General features: G+C 34.6%; 1 protein-coding gene across 1 annotated transcript in view; it reads right to left on the bottom strand.

Moving 5' to 3' along the window:
* Positions 1-11,916, bottom strand: part of LOC129218295 (calcium permeable stress-gated cation channel 1-like) — an 82,522-nt gene extending 70,606 nt beyond the window's left edge. The window contains exons 1-6 of the mRNA XM_054852528.1: positions 11,846-11,916; positions 7,760-7,956; positions 7,576-7,658; positions 2,479-2,581; positions 2,336-2,373; positions 2,096-2,235 (exon numbers count right to left, since the gene is read on the bottom strand). Of these exons, the coding sequence (XP_054708503.1) occupies positions 2,096-2,235; positions 2,336-2,373; positions 2,479-2,581; positions 7,576-7,658; positions 7,760-7,945 (550 nt within the window). The 5' untranslated portion in view covers positions 7,946-7,956; positions 11,846-11,916. The remainder of the gene's footprint in view (positions 1-2,095; positions 2,236-2,335; positions 2,374-2,478; positions 2,582-7,575; positions 7,659-7,759; positions 7,957-11,845) is intronic.
* Positions 11,917-20,228: the final 8,312 nt, after the last annotated feature.

The raw sequence follows: 20,228 nt of genomic DNA, 5'->3' as shown, positions 1-20,228 counted from the left end.
TGTTAGTCGAGTTTATGCAACAAGGGACAACAATTAATACCGCCACTTACTGCGCTATACTGACAAAACTTAGACGAGCAATACAGAATAAGCGACGTGGACTTGTCATCTGGGGTTTTGTTACTGCATGACAATGCCAGACCCCATTCGGTTATTCACACTCAAAATCTGATTAGATCTTTTGGATGGGAACAGATCCACCACCCACCGTACAGTCCAGACTTGGCACAGAGTGATTTTCACTTGTTCTGCTACCTAAAGAAGTCTACTCAACGGCAATTATTTTGCCACAGATGACGAGGTGAAGGAAGCAGTTCAAGACTGGTTATCCTCACAGTGGGCAGACTTCTATGACTTAGGCATGCAAAAGCTTGTTGAATGTTATGACAAATGTTTAAACAAATATGGTAACTAGGTAGAAAAAATAGAGAAACATGTAAGGAGTTAAATAAAAAAAGTTTTTGCAAAAAATCTGTGTTTGTTCATTTTTTATAAGAAATCGGACCTTACTTTATGAATAACCCTCATATTTTACAACCCAAACCGGAACACCTTTTGTGTTTACAGATATTTAAAAAAAAAAAAAGATTCATCACTGAATATAATACTTTTCCAACCTCGTTGCTCGTGTATGAGCTTCTCATTGCTTTAAAAGGTATGCAAATATTTTCGCTACTTTTTAAAATATGCATTGAATGAATAGATTATTCTAATTTTTTGACCCATGTAAAAAATCAATATAATTTTCCAATGTGTTAATGTACCATAAGTTGTTAAAATAATGTCTGCAAAGTTGTTGAAATTGATTTACCCATTCATGAATAACATGTTTTATTATTTTTAATTTGCATGCGTTCATTTTTTCCAACTCAGGGACAAGTTTTGTTCAAGCAGTTCAGGTGGATCCATAAGTTCTTATAATAATGTCTGCAAAGTAGTTGAAAGTGAGTTACCCATTCTTGAATAACGTTTTTCATTATTTTTAGTTTTGCATGCGTTCATTTTTGATGACTCAGGGGCAAGTTTTGTTCAAGCAGTTGAGATATTCTATCATTTTGAATGTGGGTTGCATAAATAAATTTACTAATCACTTTGGGGAAGCTTCTACAAAAGCATAACCTAAAGACAATGTACAAGCCATCATTTGAGGAATAAAGCTTAGTACATGTAGTATCAAAATGATTAGTGAAATGAATTTGAAATAAAAAAGTTAAATTAAAAAAAAAACACACATTATTTGATCAACAATAGAAAATCAAGCAACCAAATCTATGAATACAATTCATACGGGCATAATTTAACTTTTTTTACTATTTGAAATAAATTACAGTAACCCCTCGTTCTATCTCGCCTTGTTATATCACGCCTCGTAGAATAGCACATTCCGATACGATATGGTGGGGTAATGGTGGTCCAAAATGGCAGATCTGCATTGCGAACCGAATTGTCATGTTTAGCATGGTTCCCCTATTGGAGGCCATTTTGGAGCCCACTTTTGTTTTCTTTTTGAGATATCCTCAATCCTCATGAATTTTTATCTTGGTAGCTAAAAATTTGCATAGTTAGTTTCAAAGGCATGTCTGCACCTCTTTAAAACATCCTCCAAATTGGAGATAGTTGGATGGGGACCAATAGGTCACGTTGACATGGAATGAATCCACCCAATAGCGTAAAATTTTTGCAGCAATTTTATGCACCTTTGCTACTTGATTCCTGCTGAAGCCTGTGCGACTCAGCTTAAATAATAGCGAACCTTTCTCATCTTCTGTGATGTCCTTACAGAGAAAAATTTTGGGCCTTTATACTATGACGTAGGTCTGGTACTCATGTTTTCTTGAACTATAAGCATTTGATATAATATAATTTTCTTTTACTGTTTTTTTTTTCCTTCAGAAATTCAGCTAAATTTAAGAATAGACTAGATTAATTTCAGATGCACATAATCAGTTACTTGAAAGTAAGAGGGATCACTGTTTTTAAGAACCTCAATTATATTGAGTGTTCAGATTTATCCTAGCTTTTTAGTCTCCCAACAAATGTCATTTGACGAGGGGCCACTGTATCTGCAAATAAATAAAGTTATAAAAATACTTACCTAAATTGCCTTGATAATTTACAGGAAGTACAACAGTTAAACAAACGATACAAATAATTATCAAATATAGAATAATATGCTTCTGAAAGGATAAGTATTGAATAGCATCAGGACCATTCCGTTTCAAAATCTGCTCATTTCTAAACAAGGAAGCAAAAATAAATAAACAAATAAATAAAGAATAAAAATAAACTTCCGAAAAGGGAATTAAAATATATAACAAAAAATTAAAACGCTTACTTAAGCAGGAAAATTGCTCTTAACCATGAACATATGCCCTAGAAGAAGAAAAATGAAAGAGAATGATAAAATAACAATGTATAAATTATACTAAGAAATAACTGATTTTTGGAGAAAAACAATATGCAACAAAAGTTAAATACCTGATCCATATGTAGAGCTATTTCAATAGAATCAAACGCATTTTCATCGTTATTTGACCGATGAGATGATGCTGTGACATCTCCATAAAAAAGTTGTGTCCATCTTATTGCGGACGAAAAAAATCACATGAAAACAAATTAAATATACATAGAAAAGATGCAAATTACAATATTAATTAAATGTTATTAGTATATTTAATGTTATTAGTATAACATTAGAACTTTAGTGGCTCTTGAGATAGATTACTGTTACTGTTTTAACAAGGAAGGAAGGAATATGACACCTTATACAGGGCTTAATTTTCTCAGAAAAAGGTGTTGGAGGCCTATAATTCTCATGCTCAAATAATTGAGATTTCCATCGACTGTGCAAAATGTCATATAAAACTGGAAAAAAGAAAAGTGCAGGAGCCGTGTTCCCTACAAGTCCTCTTCCAAGTTCTCTTTCTCACACAAATTAAGCCCTAATCTCACATTTCTTGCTGAACCAAAAAAATTGAGTTTGCAATAAAACCAGTGGTCACTCCATTCCGAAACTTAGCACAAAAAGTTAAAAAGGAGCTTTTGTTTTGCAAAAAAAAAAAAAAAAATGTAGGTAGTGTATTTGAGATTTTTTATTTCAATTTTTCAAATTTTTAGGAAAAAAAATTTTCTTTTGACTTTTATAATATGTTGCATATCAGCTGAAAAATCATAAAATGCAAAAGAGAATGACATAAAATTTAACTCTTTATATCAAAAACTTCTTTCTTTACAATTATTTAATACAGATGTCAAAGCGCTGTAAATCTGTGCAATTTTTGACTTTTACAAAAATTAATAAAAAAAACTAAGAGACCAAAATCAAAAAACTTTTTTCTTGTCGGTATTCTTGATGATTGAATCAGAGATTATCAATTTTTGAGATCGAAAGATTCAGACCATTGGTTCATTAGATATAAAATAACCCATCTAACTTTTTGAAATGAACCTGAACCAGTGACGGTTCCAGACTACGGATTTGGGAGGGGAGCTTTTTTAGCAAGTATGTTTATACGGGGCGGGGGGGGGGGGGGGGGGAGGGTTATGAAATTGCTACTTAAAAAAATAACCACAATAATGAGTTTTACAACTTATCTTTTGCTTCTAAACACTTCTAATCAAAACATTTTATGCATTACAAATTCTACAAGTACAATTCTGAGATAATAATTTTTAAAAGATTTGTTCATTGTTATACTTTTAAGTGCTTAAAGGAAATAATATTTACAGCAGTTGCTCAACCACAACATAGTTTTAGGGGGGGGGGCACTTTAAAAATTTTCAGCATCTGATAAAGGAGTCTGGGGGTTCTCCTTCGAAACTTTTTTTAAATTGTAGTCCTAAGAATGTAGTTTTAGACAGTCTTTGGTGAAGTTACCAGAAAGAAAAGTAGGTGGCCTTCTGCGGAAATTAAAGTTTTAACAAAACGATTATAGGCAATTTTTGTTGATGGTAGGGTAAGAGATGGGATTATATCAGCTGCCTCCAATCAATTTTTTTGTAAAACAGATTTAAATTGATAATCCCTCTGCCCAATTTTTCAAAATTGAGGTTCCTAAAACACAGTTACAGACAAACTTTGATAATGTTTTGAGCAGTGGGGTTATGGGGCTCTCCCCCAAAAATATTTTGAAGTTGAAGTCCTAGAAAACTAAGTTCTTAACCCATTCATGCCGGTTGGTACAAAAATATACCAACCGGGAAAAAAATTATAATATATAGACATAAAATAAATAAATACTAATAAAATTATCACAGTTTATTGTTTTTTTCGAAACCGGCATTAATGGGTTAAGCAATATTCAGTGATGAAGGATTTAAATGCTCTCCTCCTTAAAAATTTTCAAAATTGTAATTTTTTAATTTCCAGATTTCCTACAGGAGCATTGGGGTCCTTTTCCGGCAATTTTTCGTAATGAACATCTTAAAAACATGACTGTAGACCATATTTGGTAACATCAGGGGTTCTGCAATTTTTATTTAATTGAATCTCCAAAAAAGCAATCTTAAACAATTTTTGATGTAGTTAGAATGGGAGGTGTTAGGTAGTTCTCTTGGAAATTTTCCGAAATTGAAGTCCCGAAACAAGATTTGAGATGGGCTTTAAAGGTTTTGGAGGGGAAGGGGACTTTCAAAGCATAGCGTTTCTTATTTTTAGACCAACTAAAAAGGGTATGGAAATAGAAGAAAGAGGAGGTGTGAGATGTAATTAAACTGATCAATAATCCGCCAAGATTGAAAATTTTTATTTCAAAGTTCTTTTCAAAAGAAATTTAGAATTTTTGCGACATTCTTTTTTTCTCCTTATTAAAATAACTTCATTTTCCCAAGGTACATTCTATTTTTCTCTTTAGTTATAAGAAATGTTTTTGAAAAACATACTACTCCACCTTCTGGTGGGGACTGTGCTCCCCTCCCCTCTCGTTGTGCCACTGAATTGCAAAAGCTTTAAACATAATGATCAACCCTACATGAAATAAATGCAAAAGACAGTTTAAACAGGTTAGGCTTGTGTTCAAACAGACTTATTTCAAAAGGTTACTGGAAAACAGATACAAAATGCAAATACAAAAATTTGGGAGACTGGAAATGGCCCTACAGTGGATAAATTAAACTGTGACCAGGAAGCTGCATTGTGCCATATCAATGAGACTTTAAAAATTTGTACGATGAAAAATATTTACTCAGTCCCCGAAATCGAATTTTTAAGTAGTTAACTTCTCGTAGTCTTATAACTTAGCATAACTTAAAACATATGACAAAAGCATTTAATTTTTGTAATTTTCTATAACTATCTTTACATTCCTGCAGTGCTGGATCTTTGATTTTTCAGAACCGGAATAAAACCTAAAACCTCCACCCTTACCCATCTTCCTTTAAATTTTATATTGAGGTAAAAAGAAAAAGCAACAGAAATGGGATAAATTTGCCTCCCTACAGAAGTTGCGACCCGGGCAGCTAGGGGAGGGGGGCCAAAGGGTATTGGCTATGTACAAAAGGTAAACCAAGGATACGGGCTTGCTGCTGCCTAGATGCGGTTGTGCGATTCCTGTATTCATACTAAGTTACTAAGTAGGCATGAATTTATTTATTAAGCAGTTCCTGTTTTCCTATTTCAAAGCATGAGTCAACTACTGAAAATCAAGTGGGTCAACTATTAGATGTTCTCGTTTTAGTTTGGTGCCAATTCTGACCCAATGTTTTAAAACATAAAAATTTTTCATTCATTTAATTAATCTAGTTCTACAGGGCTAGTTGGTGCAGTTATAACTGGTTAAAAGTTCCCCTTAGGATGATTTCCCTCCAAGCTATGTTAACTAACACCAAAGTTTAATCCTTTAAGTGTCAACTACTGGTGGTTTTACCTTACTCTGTTTTCTGCACAGTTTTAGGTTTACTTGAGCTTTGGTGTTTTGGAGAAAAGACATTAGCCAGTTCTCCTCTTTGAATCTGCTTTTGCAATTCTCTCCTCACTTTCCCCAGTGCCTTTCTTCATGTTCTATTTCTATAAAACAGAAGAATTTTCCTGCATCCTGTTTTAAAATTTTTTAGGTACATGCGAGATTTTTTGGGGGAAGGGAACATTTTCCAAATTTCCCTTTGTGGATTTGATTTTGCTATTGTCTAGTCACTTTTCCTGGAGCCTTTTGTCAAGCTCCGAAAAACGGAAATATTTTTCCTGTACTCTGTTTTCTGAACAGTTTTAGGATCACTAGGGTTTTTTTTTTTTTTTTTTTTTTTTTTTTTTTGAGGGGAGGGAGGAACATTTCTCAGTTCCTCTTCTTGAATCCGCTTTTGCAATTATCTCCTTGCTTTTCCTTATGCCTTTCTTTAAGTTCAAGTTCTATAAAACAGGAGAATTTTGCTGTACTCTGTTGTGAAATTTTTTAGGTACACTTGATATTTTGGGGGAAGGGTTACATTTCCCAGCAGGGGCAAACTGGCCAGGACGGCTAGTCAGGAATCCATGACTGGGCCAACCGCCGAGTGGGCCACTTCAAGCAATTTTTTTTATTAAACTTAATACATTTAAATTTACACCTAACATTTTTTTAAAGTGTTTTGATAACAAACAAAAAAAAAGTGTGATTTGTTTACTATATGTGAACAAAGGTTTGGAACCAGGTTTATTTGTTTCTTCCATCCTAAGCAGGGATCAAAGTAAACAGCCGAAGTCCACGTGCAAACGCTTTTCTCTCTAGTTTTTAGAGCTCTGGGGGCCATGGCTCACATACTGAGGAAACGAGAAGTGGCCAGAGAAATTGCGGACAGTCGTGGCCTGAAAAAATGCCTGGTAGTGAAAAAAAAAGCGTTAAAAACTTATATTTATAAGTCTATTAACAAAATATAAAGGCATTTTTAGGTATGTCTATGGGATTTTGGGGAGGAGAGGAACATTCCCCCAGTTCCCCTCTGTGGATCTGCTTTTGCTGTTGCCTAATTGCTTTTCCTGGCGCCTTAGTTCTTGGTCTAAAAAACAGAAAAATTTTCCTGTACTCTGGTTTTCTGTACAGTTTTAGGCACACTTGTTTTTCTTTTTTTTTTTGAAAGCGGGGGGAGGGGGGGGATTGCCGTTTTCTCAATTTTCCTCTTTGGATCCGCTTTTGAAATACTCTGATCACTTTTTCTGGCGCCTTTCTTCAAGTTTTAAAAAACGGAATAATTTTCCTGTATTTGGTTCTGAAAATTTTAGGTGCACTTGGGATTCTGGGAGGAGGGGGGGGGGCGAAGGTACCTCAGTTCCTCCTCCGTGGATCCACGCCTGACCTTAACAAGAGCAATTAAGCTGGAAAATTCAGACAGGAAGAATTCAGTATTTTTTCCACTTTTTTGGTACTCAAGCATTTTCTACATAAAATACATAGCTCAAAACAATATAGAGAAACCCTGTTACAACCAAAACTAATACAACAGAATATTTATTTGACAAGCAAATTTTCAATCCTCATTTTATTTCTTTTATTTCTATTACATCACTAGACTTTCGTTACTATGAACAAAATTTGCAGTCCTTTGAGGTTGGTTGAAACAAGATTTCAATGTAACACCAAAAAAAAAAAAGCATAAATAAGTTACCTCTGTTCATTTTTCTGCACTAAAGCAATTCTGCCATAATCCCAAGCTCTCTTTCGTAAGAAAGTGAAAATTATTAAAAGGAGCTGAAAAAGAAAGAGATGAAATTAGCAGATAAAATTCAAAACTTAAAACAATGTAATAATATTTAATCAAGGTATAGAAAGATACAAATATTGGTTCTTACCAGCCAAGTGATGAAATTAATTGCTAAATTGTCTGGTATTCCTTCAAACTTTCCAGACAGAACTAATATTGAATGATTTGACCTTAAAACACTGCATTTGTTAGAAATATTGTCTGGTGTAACATCTTCATCTGCAACAACAGCATGATGAAAACTTGGAAAGTATATATGCATTTCATTATCCATTTTACTGAGACCTGAAAGTAATTTTTGAAAAATATTAACAAAAACTTAAGAGAAAAGAACTTTCAAAATTTATACAAGGAAAAAAATGTGTTTGTAACCGGCAATAGCTAAGGAACCTCATGAAAGAAACTAACAGCTGAAAATATTAGAAGAATAAAAGCCTATTCAGTGGGGGTGTTGGTATTTATAATATATATACACGCACATACTTATGCACATAGATAAATATTCGGAAATTGTCGAACTTTTTTAACAAATTTCAAATGGATTTCGACTTTATGGCGTCTTGTGTCCTCTGTTACATGCTTACACCTTTTTTTTTATGATTTTCTATTAAATTATTTAATAAGCACAATTATAACTTTTGAAACATTACTCATAACTTAATATGCTGTAATTAAAAAGGTGTTTAACATTTTTAATAACTTGACACTATTTTATGTTTGAAATTTTGTTATTATTATATTTTTGATATGGAAATATTTTGCTCAGAGCAGTTTCCCTAAGTGCTAATCATATTATTGTGAGGTCAGTCATTTGAGCAATAAATTTCAGTCAATACTAATTTGTTCACTATTTTTTGACTAAGAAAAATTTGGCACCAAATAAAATGTTGGATTTTTTTTTTAATTTTCAATAGCCAAATAGAAATGCTACAAAGAATTAAGCAGTTTGTAAACAGTAAAACTAAGAACAGGAAGACAGAGGTCATTGGCTGATCTTGTCTACCAGGATCAATCTTAATTCAATTTTCATAAGTGGGAAAAATTTCAAAATTGGGGGGAGGGGGATTACTGATGAGAACTTCTAAGATACACAATTAAATGAAAATAACATGATAACAATTTGTAAATATGTTTTTTACCCTCACTGATTAAATGGTTTTTGAAACTTTGATCCTCAAATGACACATTCTGAACAGATATTGTGAAACATGGAGATCATTTAAGCTTCACTTCATTGAATATAGCCTATGTCATTGAAGTATTCCAATGGACTTTCATCCTTTTATTGAAAATTCCCTCATCACAAAATCTGAACCTGTTTACTAACAAGAAATAAAAATTAAAGAAAATGCGTAAATGCTTCATATCAAATAATCTTGAAAAATGTGTCAATGGCACTGGAAGAACTGATGAACTTCCCAGCAAGTTCATCATTTAAACATATCATTGATATTATACTGGCAAAATGAAAATGAAATGTTAAAGAGCTAACACACTGAAAATGAAATGAAAAAAATTTTTTTAGCTCATTAATTTACCAAACTGATAAGCAGTTACAATTGCTCAACTTCTCTACTTACAAGGAAACCAAGTCTTAGCGTAATTTAATAAAAATGATTTAACTAAGCAACAATTAAAAGATTAGAGTTAAAGGACTCTCTTAACCATTGTTCTGGAGACAAATAGTTAAAGTTGAAAATTTACATATGAAAAGCCAATAGAAGCTGCTAATTGAGAAATTTCAATTTTCAGCAGGCTCGTCATTTCAAATTTTTCCAGGGGGTGGCAAACTAAAAACAGAGACTTAGGTATATATTAAGTTCCTTGATTTCCCAAAGCCAGACAGTTACTCCTGACCCCCTAAATGACGGGTATATTTTCTGACTAATATAAAATTTGAAACATTTTGCAATATTCTTCCTTAAAAAATTAAACTTATAAAAAAAAGAAATAAATGCTTCTGACAAATATAGTACTATTTTAATGAGTTTTCACAAGATTTCGTCACAGCCTTTCACTTTTGCATAAACCTAAAAATAAAAATTCCGGGAACAAGCAAACATGGCATATATATATATATATATAGGTATATATATGCATACATATATTAAAAATAATTTAGACTACAGTCTCTTGGATGAGTTTTACAATTTCAGAATAGGCAGGGTTTCCTGGTAAACAAAGACAGCCCAGCAGAAGCACCCCAATGGGAGACTACAGGAGGTTGCAGTGACCTACCAAAAATTTCCTCGTTCAGAAAATTTTGCTTTCCAATTTGGGGACTTCATTGCAGTTCTTAAATGCTCGAATGACCCTTTTCAGTAGATGTACTTTTGTATGCATACCTGCATTTTTTCATTTGCAAAGTTTAGAGTTTCAGTCGGCAAAGTGAGAATTTCCATCATCCAAAAATTTAAGTTTGGGGTGCCCCTGCAGCTATACTTATATTGCGCTCTTATAACCCACTTATTACCGACCATTTTCTAGTTTTTTATTGATAGCATGAATGTCCAACAGCTTTCAAGTTAAGTTTTTTGAGTTTCCTACCCTGAATGCAGTTTTCAAAATTGTTTAAAGCACTGATTAAAACCACTTTTAACACATCAATAGTAAAAATTTGTAACCAGGTAATGTATAGCCTGGAGCAGAGGAGAGTAAAAGGGGACATGATTAAGTTGTTTAAATTTATCAAAATGAAAGATGTTAATGGATTAAATTTTTGTGCAGAAAGCAGGACGCAGGGTTTTCGCTTTAAGCTATTCAAATCTCAGGCTAACCTCGAAATTAGGAAAAATTATTTTAGTAGGGTCCTGGGCACTTGGAACAGCTTACTAGAAGAGGCAGTAATGAGCAAGGGGTTGGATAGCTTTAAGAGGGCCATTGATCTACATCGGGGACTAATAAATTGGCTAGGACCAGCCCTGCTGGGCCCAGAGCCTGTTGCTTTTTGTCCCATTTGTATTTTTTTTTTCAGCAGGAGCACTGATATGAGAGATGTAAAAGTGCCTTGTGAACATTGCTAGTGAGAAAACAAACTTGCAAGTAACAGTAAGAAATAAAGTTCACTCGTTAATACGCTTAAGAATTGAATATTTTCTATCGGGAAGTTTTCCTTTTTTAGTTCCCACGGCTCATAATCAATTTTAGAAATAAAATGAAGGAGTTTTGAAGGAGTAAAATGAGGTTTTGAAGGAGTAGTAATGGGCTGTCATTAAATGATGTTGCACTTTTTTTCAACATATTTGACCCCTTCCCCCTTTATCACAAAGTGTCACAATTCACCTAACTCTTCCTCTTGTCACGTGCCATATTTTTCATAAACATATTGTTCCAATAACTGTGTGATGTCACTTTTTGTAACCCTCTCCCTTCTTCGTCACAATTTCATGAGCACGTCTCCTCCCCAAGGCATGACATCACTTGTGGATGACCCTTATTACTATATTATAACTGTGATTTACTAAACAATTGTTTTTTTAACACAATAACTTACTGTAGTACATCTACTTACATAGTTTTAAATATTTGAATAATAATTAGACAATGCATGTTTTACTTCACTTACAAAATATTTTAGACTTCTAACAAAATTTTCACCTTCAACTTTTATGACTTAAAAATGATCAATTTGTAAATCACATCTTTATGAAAAAAATAAATGCATGAAATTACAACATTAAAATCGCTTTTGTGACAAAGTTAGTTGTTGATCAAAGTAGTATAAGTTACTGTCATAGAGGAAGATTATGTAGTCTTGAACTAAAAAAGGAGTTTTGAAGGACTTAAAACCAAAATGAAGGAGTTTGAAGGGCCCTTCAAAAAAATTTCCAGAATGAAGGAGTTTTGAAGGAGCGTACGAACCCTGGTTCTGATTTATGAAGAATTTATTGTTTTATTCGCATCCTTCAGGACTTTTTGCTGCTCAAACAGGCAAATCTAGAAAAAAGAGGGGGGGTGGCAAAATAAACTTTTTTTCTCTCTAAAAATCACTGTGATCATTCTTAAAACAATGTATGAATAAAATTCCATCACGCTGTATCATCAACACTTCGGTAAATTTTTGTATGCAGTTTGCTGCGTAAGGAGAAATAAATGATTTAACAAAATACAATTAAAAAAAAAAAAGAAAGAAAGAAAGAAAGACATAATTCTAATAACTAAACTTTAAACTTACTCAAAACGCTGGATGTTAAAAAAGTGATTAAAATTTGAGATCCAAAATTAAAAATTCGATATCCACGCAAAATGCAAATTAATTATTCAAACAACTTTTAACCATCATCCCATATTTTCAATTAGTACAAGTGAAAAAAACTTATAAGTTCGTTTTTCATTCCTGAAAATAATATTTTATGAGTCACAAAAGATAAAATACATATTTTTTTTAACAAGTCACGAGCATATTTGCCGACTTCGTAGATCAAAAATTAAAACGAAAGTTGTTTTCACTGATCCAATTTCTGTATGCAATACGGTTAAGAACAAGTCATAGTAAGGTTGCGTTCGACGAACCTCACCGGTTAACCGGTAGGTAACCGGTTACTAACCGCAGCGTTCTATGATCAGCCGGTTACCGCAGGGGGGGGTAATCATTCTACGCAGTTGATTGGTTGATTGGAGCACGTGATCATTAGCTGTCACGTGATTAATTAACCGGTCGCTACCAGTCGTGCTTGTCGAACGTAAGCTAAATGATCAAATACTATGCTTACGTCCGACGAGATCGAACGGTTAGTTAATCACGTGACAGCTAATGATCACGTGCTCCAATCCACCAATCAACAGTTTAAAATGCTAACCGGTGAGGTAACTGATAGATGATAGAACGCTGCGGTTTCTAACCGGTTACTTACTGGTTGGCCGGTGAAATTAGGAAAAACTGTATGAAGATATTTTGTTTTATTTTTAAAGCTGATTGAAATTTATTCGCAACTCCAACGAACTATAAGAGGCACTGCAGTCACTGTCTAATGGCCGACTTAAAAACTAAAACAAACGCATGTGGTAACGAAGAAAATGCTAAAAGTGTTGTGATTTTTGTTCGTATGTATGATTTTTTCGCTTTATTCATTTGAAAAGATTTTTCAAAGTCTTTTGGTTATTCTGACCCATATAGAAAGAGATTAGAAACCAAAAAGTATTACGAAAGTAAACAATTAATGCAGAACACACAGTAAGTTGTTCTGAAGCAGCCATTTTCACGATGTTGAATTCGGAATTCATAAATTTTTGGTTCGCTTCGAACGGCATTTTCATTTTGTACCGTTTTTTCTATACATTAGTACATATTCAGTTCAGTTTCGTGACGTTTCTGGCATTTGTTGACATTTTTGTCACATAGTGCACATACGTGGCAGACTGTCAAGAGTAACGTTTAACACTAGATAATTTATTTCTATGACTATATGATTGGATATCCAAAGAAATCATGCATTTAATTCATTCGTCATGGAAATGATTTACCTGATATGCGAAATCTTGTCAAGATACATTATTCTTTCACACAATTTTAAAACCATAACAGTATAAACAGATTTTTGGCGAACTTTTATTTTTTATTGTTCAAATTCTTAACGTTCTTTCTGGATTTTTCAATCTGTTCTGCGATAAATATTTTCAAGAAAATTTATTTGCATACTGTCTATTTCAGTAGGATACTGTAGTAACAAAGGTTATTTAAATCATTTATGTGGAATTAGGTTAAGGAAAAGTGTCCAGTCAATGTTGTTAAGTTCTTTTTTTTTTCATCGAATTGAAAAACTGATATTTATTCAAATTCACTCAGAACAAAATAAATAAAATGTGTACTCACAGTTTATATATGGTGGTAGTTTTTTTTTTCCAGTTGATTGACCATTATTACTTTTTACTTATCGAATTCTGTAATCTTACTATCATTTTATTCCACTCATGATAAAAATTAAAAATGGTTTAACTAAAAACGCGAAATCTCGCCAAGGCTACTTTGCTCGCACAATACTAAAACTATAACCCTAAACAAATTTGGCGAAACCTTTCAGCTGAGAATAAAAGGAATAAAGTAAATTCTTTCTCGGTTAAACATTTTTCATTTTGTTCTACGATAATAAATTCAAGAAAATATTTTGCATACTGTCCATTCCAACTAAATGCTGCTGTAAAATATGATTACAAATTCATACAAAACAATAAAAAATTTTACCTGGTATAACGTTATCCAATTTTGTTAATCCAGAGTTTTCTTGTTTACGCTTCCACCATTTAATACTTTTTTGAAAGAAATAAGGAAAACTAACATTATTTTGAAAAGCTCGGAAGTACTACTAAAGGACGAATTAATTTCTGTAGCTGAAAGTAAACTAAGACACATCGATTGCGTTAATAAATACTCAGAACAAACTGCCTGTGTTTACGTCAACAGACACACGTGGAACGCAACGTGGCAATGTTTTAGTTTCAGCGGCAGTTTTGTAAATCACCGCAAGGTAGCGTATTCGAGCGCTGGAGTTCCGAATTAGTCCTATTCCTATTCCTATACAGAGTCACAACTGACTACAACTGTATTTATGTCGAGGACTGCACACTAAGTGCCTTGCCTCCATTATTTTATATACCGATAGATGGCAGCACCATCACCGGATCGAACAGTTAATGTGAATTTAGAACTAGTCCAGGAGCTAATAGCTACCTGATGCTAGCACCCCCAGAGGTATCGTTTCACTTGGAGGACATTGAGACCACGAGCATATTTAACGTCGCCCAGTCCCCTTTAATGACGACGGTGGATCTTCGACCATCGAGGTTCGAACTCAGGACCCTCCGGCCCCGAATCCGACACTCTATAAATTTATTAGTGTGAAGAGCTGGTTGATCTGAAGAAGAGGATAGAATTCGGAGATTACAGGTGGCGTTCGACGAACCTCACCGTTCTACCGGTAAGTAACCGGTTACAAACCGCAGCGTTCTATCATCTATCGGTTACCTCACTGGTTACCATTTTAAGCTGTTGATTAGTTGATTGGAGCACGTGATCATTAGTTGTCACGTGATTAACTAACCGTGTCGCTCTCGGTAGTGCTCGTTGAACGCAACCGTAGTGTTTGCAAATGACGTCATCTTAGAAGACACAAATGCGGATGATGTTGGACGAATCTTGACCGATTTTTTTTGATAAAGTACGGCAAAAAATGAGAATTTCATAGCAAAAATATTATATGTCAATTGTTTCGAACACTTCTGGCAAAAATACACGATAACTAACGTCGGCTACCGGCCGAATTTGTTTCACGTGATCACGTGTTGTCATTCATGATCGTGATACGTGTTATGAATGAGATCTCGGTACTACGTGATCTCGTCTCTTGTCTTAAATGTTTCGTGAATCCCATTATGATTCATCCAGGGTTCGCGCTAGAACCAGGCGCGGATACAAAGGGGGGGGGGCAATGGGGGCAATTGCCCCTCCCTGGAAAAATCAGGGGCGCCAGTAGGAAAGGGGCGCCGAAGGCGCCCCCAGACGAATAATTTAATACCAAACAGAATGAACGAAAGACAGTTGGAAAATTTATTTGTCTCATTCACCAGTTCTCAACCTGTGTTGAGTGGAGCGCCCGTGCCCTTCGAAGGGGCGCAATATCCGCAAGTTATGAGCTTTCTTTCTGAATTTGGTAGGGAAATTTTGGTATTGGGTACAAAAGAAAGAAAGATATTTGAGAAATTTATTTGCTTCATGCACCAGTTCTCAATGTGTGGGGAGTAGGGCGTGTCCCCTAGGGTCGCAATATCCACAACTAATGAGTTTTCCTTTTAAATATAGGGGGGGGGGGTATTAGGTACAAAAGAAAGAAAGATACTTAGAAAATTTATTTGTCTCACTTACCGGTTCTGAACCAATAGCAGGTAGGGCGCTTCCACGCCCCTCTTAGGGACGCAATATTAGCAACTTTTAAGTTTTCCCTCTAAATTTCGGGGGAAAGTTTTGAAATTGGGTACAGAAGAAAGACATTCAGAAAAGTTATTTGGTTCAGTCACCAGTTCTCAAACTGTGGGAAGTGGGCCGCGTTCCCCTAAGAAGCGCAATATCCGCAACTAATGAGTTTTCCTTTAAAGTTTAGGGAGGAAGTTTTGGAATTAGATACAGGAAGAAAGATACTTTGAAAATTTATTTGTCTCTTTCACCGATTCTCAACCTGTGGGAAGTGGGCCGCTTCCGTGCCCCTCTGGGGGGGGGGCGCACTACTCGCAACTTATAAGTTTTCGATCTAAATTTAGGGGAAAAAGTTTTGAAATTTGGTACAAAAGAAAGATTCGAAAATTTATTTGGTTCATTCACCGGTTCTCAGCACTCCCCGGGAGGCACAATATCTGCAACTTATGAGTTTCTCTATACATCTACTGGGAAAGTTTTGGAATTGGGTACAAAAGAAAGAGAGACAATTGGAAACTTTATTTGGTTCATTTACCGATTCTCAATCTGTGGCGCTACCGCGCCCCCTTGGGGGCGCATATCTGCATCTTATGAGTGACCCTCTAAATTTAGGTGCAGTTTGGGAACTGGGTGAAGAAGAAAAATATTTTATTCTTTTTTTACTTCATTCACCGTTCCTCAACCAGCGAAGAGTGGGGCGCGTCTGCGTCTCCTTAGAGGCGCAATATCATGAGAATTGCCTGTTCTCAACAGCGGATACAGAAATTTTTCAAGTGAGGAGCGATTGATTTTAATCATTCAACCTTTATTACGTACCCTGGTTACACATGTTAATAACAAAGATTTAGGTCTTCCATTCTGAAACATTTCTGACACATCTGACCCCCCATCTTACTATTATCGAAGATCACCTAAAATTGCGCTTTTTAACATTCAGTTAACTGCGCTGGAGGAAACTCCTAGCGGGGGCGGCCCTCTTTCATCCTCCTAACATCATCGAAGATTGTTAAAAATCGCATTTTTGGGACTTCAATTGTCGAAAAATGTCGGGAAGAGAGATTTCGGGATTTTTTCCCGAATTCTTTCGAAAAGTTTCAGAATTCCATTTTTTCGTCTATCGTTAAAACTGTCTTGCGATTGTGTTTTTATTTATGATTTTAGTTTTTAAAAATGTCCGGAATAAAGGGTGAACCTCTTCCCTCTCTGCCGAATATCGTCAAAAATTGCGTTTTTGAAATTTCAATTGCGAAAAATGTTCGGGAGAAAGTTCTAAATCCAAACCTTTCCACTAAAGTCTAATGTCATCAAAGAGGTACTACAATTACTCTTTAGAATTTCAATTTCGACAAAATTTCCAAGGGAGAGCCTAACCTCTCTTTGCGAAGCATCATCGAAGATCGTCTGAAATTGCGTTCATGAAACTGTTTGAAAAAAATGCACATGAACATTACGAAACATAATTTACAATAACGTTTTTATGACTTAAGTTTTGAAAAATATCTGGAAGTAGGACGCCGAACAACTCATTTCCCTAATATCATCAAAGACAGTCTTGTTTTTAATTACATTCTTCTTATGCGCAACCAGCGGAGGGGTCCACAGGCCCCCTACCTACCCCAGAATGCTGAGTTGTATTTTTTTTTCTTCAGAAGCATTCTTTCTTACTGAAATTAAGAAATGTAAAACATGTCTTAGAGAAAGAAAAGTAGTTTTAGCAAGAAAAAGAAATGTTAGGGAAAAAAACCTTAATTATTTTCAAAAGAAATTTTTAAGTTAAAAACCTTTAACAGTTGCAGACTCTTGGTCAGCTAAATTGTTCCGCCTCCCTTCTGAAAAAAAAAAACAATGCTGTGCGAGAAGCCCCTCCCCCCAGCCCCCATCGAAAATTATTACTGATGTCTCAAATTTTGTTTCCTGATCTTTAATTTTGTAGATTATTCAGGTGGAAGAGCTGCGAACACCTTGCCATCTAACAGTACCGAAGATCGTCTAAGTAGCGATTTAGAATCTTCAATTTCGAAAAAGTACCAGGCCCTTAACCTTATCAAATATAGCCTACAACCGTATTTTTAAGAGTTCAATTTCGAAAAGTTTCTGGAAAGGGGCTTTCGAAATCCGTCCCTCGAATATCAATAAAGAATGAAGAAAATTGTGTTTTTAAAGCTGCAATTTCGCTAGTTTTGAGGGGACGAACCTCTGAATTTTTCGCTAACATCATTGAAGAAAGTCTAAAACTTTTGTTTTAAGGACTTTCAAAAAACTTCCAGAGGAGAGCGCCCCCCCCCCTCCCCGCGGAACTCTCCTCTCCTTAATATCTTCAGATTGTCAAAAATTTCGTTTTGGAGCTTCAATTTTGAAACATTGGGTGATTGTTGTAAATCGACTAAAAAAATCGGTATTCTAGTAGTTCAATAATTCTGGGTATTCTAATGTGTTTTTTACCGTTTGATAATAGTCTATTTGCATAGGCGACATTTCCTGAACTCCAGTTCTTTCTTTAACGTCCACAAATGCATTCTATAATCCCGTTTTTCGACATAAATTTCCAAAAAATTCCCGAACAGTTGCTTCTTTTAACATAACCAAAGATCATCTCCCAGTTTTGACCTCCGAACGGTCCTGTCAGTTTTTGTATGTTTGTGTATATATTACATATACTATATATCTGAGGGAAAATTTTTAAAAATGCTGTCCCCCCTCCCCCCCTTTTAAATGAAAAAAAAAATTATTTTCAAGTTGTGCACCTGCTCTTTTGGAACTTCAACTTTCCGGAGAGAGTTCTGAACCCTCTACTTTCCCTTACGTCAATAACGATAGAGTCCAATTGCGTTTTTAAGACTACAATTTTGAAACATCTTTGAAGAATCCCCACTACCCCTTTCGCTAACTTCATCGAAAATCGACTGAAATTCCGTTTATGGCGGGCGGACATTCCCTCAAAGGATCACCCCTATCGCCTCTCCCTTGCATCCGCGCTTGTATTTTTGCATTTTGTTATTATAAGGCTATACCTTAACAATTGTTTACATTGAAAACGTTATGCGCATCAATTACCTTTATTGCAATAATAAATCACAATACCTTGTTCTACTTTTTTTTTTGGCTGGGCGAGTTGGGGGGGGGAGGCACAAATTAACATCCGAGGTGTCACCCGTTCTGGGAAACTCCACTATAGAATCGTATTATGCCCTACGCACACAATCGTATTATGTACCCTTAGTTTATATAAACTTTTTTTCGCTTGCAGTAGCAATGCATTTTTACTAAATACAGTAAAACCCCTCTTAACGCCTTAACGGTCACCCCTCAAGTGCGGACATCCCTCTTATGCGGACAATTTTTAATTCCCCGATTCCAAGGCAAGTACACTGTAAAAAATCTCGGAAAACTCTCTGAATATATAAAAAAGTTTTCCGTAATACACAGATTCGTACGCCCTCCGCAGTTTTCTGCTATAATCAAAAACGTTTCCCGTATAGCAAGAAAGTAAGAGTCGACGCATGCGCAGCTCACAATTTTATACTCCAGCAGCAAATCTAAACTGAAACTTTCGAAAGCACGCAATGAAAACAAGTGCTGACTCATGTACGCGAAGTAACACTCATCAAGGGGATTAGTAGAAGTTTTGTTCCTCGCATGAATTCACTGAAGATAATTCTAAAGTCTTATATTTTCTTGCATATGTATCGTCATAAGATTGAATTTGAAGCTATGTCACTTATTTTTAAGTACGAAGTGCAAATTCTCGACGCATGCTCGCGGAAGGAATACAAACTGAAATTGAAAACCAAATAACTACCGAGAGGACGCCATGTAAATTCATTGCGTCGCATAACTTGTGTAGGTAATTTACTTTTTTCTTGGATACTTTTCTTCTTTCTACCAAATGGGTAATTTTTGTTGGCAGAATTTTATTCTGTCATAAAAATCACCTTTTTGGTGACCAAAGCCTGCAAAAGACCACCACCGACGAATAGGTAAGTCGCTTTGCAACTCTATTACTTTAAAGAGATTTAGTTCATATAAATCTCGTTAAAAAAAAACTATTTTCTTCAGCATTATTTTTTCGTTGTGAACTATTGCAATTTGAAAATATTTTACATTACATAGAACACATATTTAAAGTGCAAGTGTGTCTAGTTTTATTCTGTAAAATTTATGAATTGAAGATTATAAAAAAATTTAAATATGTGTTATTGTGTACTTTGTTTTTATGTGTCAATCTCAGTTAATATTTGGCTATGTATCAAGCATTATGAATTAAATGTTATAATATGCAAATTCTCAGGTTTGATAGTTCATCTTTAAGGTTGCATGTTTTCATTCTCTTGTAAACAGTGTAGCTAGATTGTATGAAGTAAAAAAAAAAAACTATCTCTTGTAATTAGGAACATAGTGCTTCAGTATTATCTAAATGACGATATCTCTTTAAATATTTGCATTAGCGAAACGCTTTAAATTAGTTAAATGTGTATTAATTTATTTAACAAATAGATACATATATGTATTTAAAAGTGTCTTCATTTTTTTCGTTTTACGAGCCTCAATTTTACCAAAAGCAAAAAAAAAAAAAAAAAAGAAAAAAAAAAGACTTAATAAAATAATTTTGTATTTTTACACCATATTAAAGTATTTGACTTATAATTTATAT

The sequence above is a fragment of the Uloborus diversus genome, chromosome 3 (genome assembly GCF_026930045.1).
Source record: "Uloborus diversus isolate 005 chromosome 3, Udiv.v.3.1, whole genome shotgun sequence".
Classification (NCBI taxonomy): domain Eukaryota; kingdom Metazoa; phylum Arthropoda; class Arachnida; order Araneae; family Uloboridae; genus Uloborus; species Uloborus diversus.
This window is presented reverse-complemented; position numbering and strand designations above follow the sequence as displayed.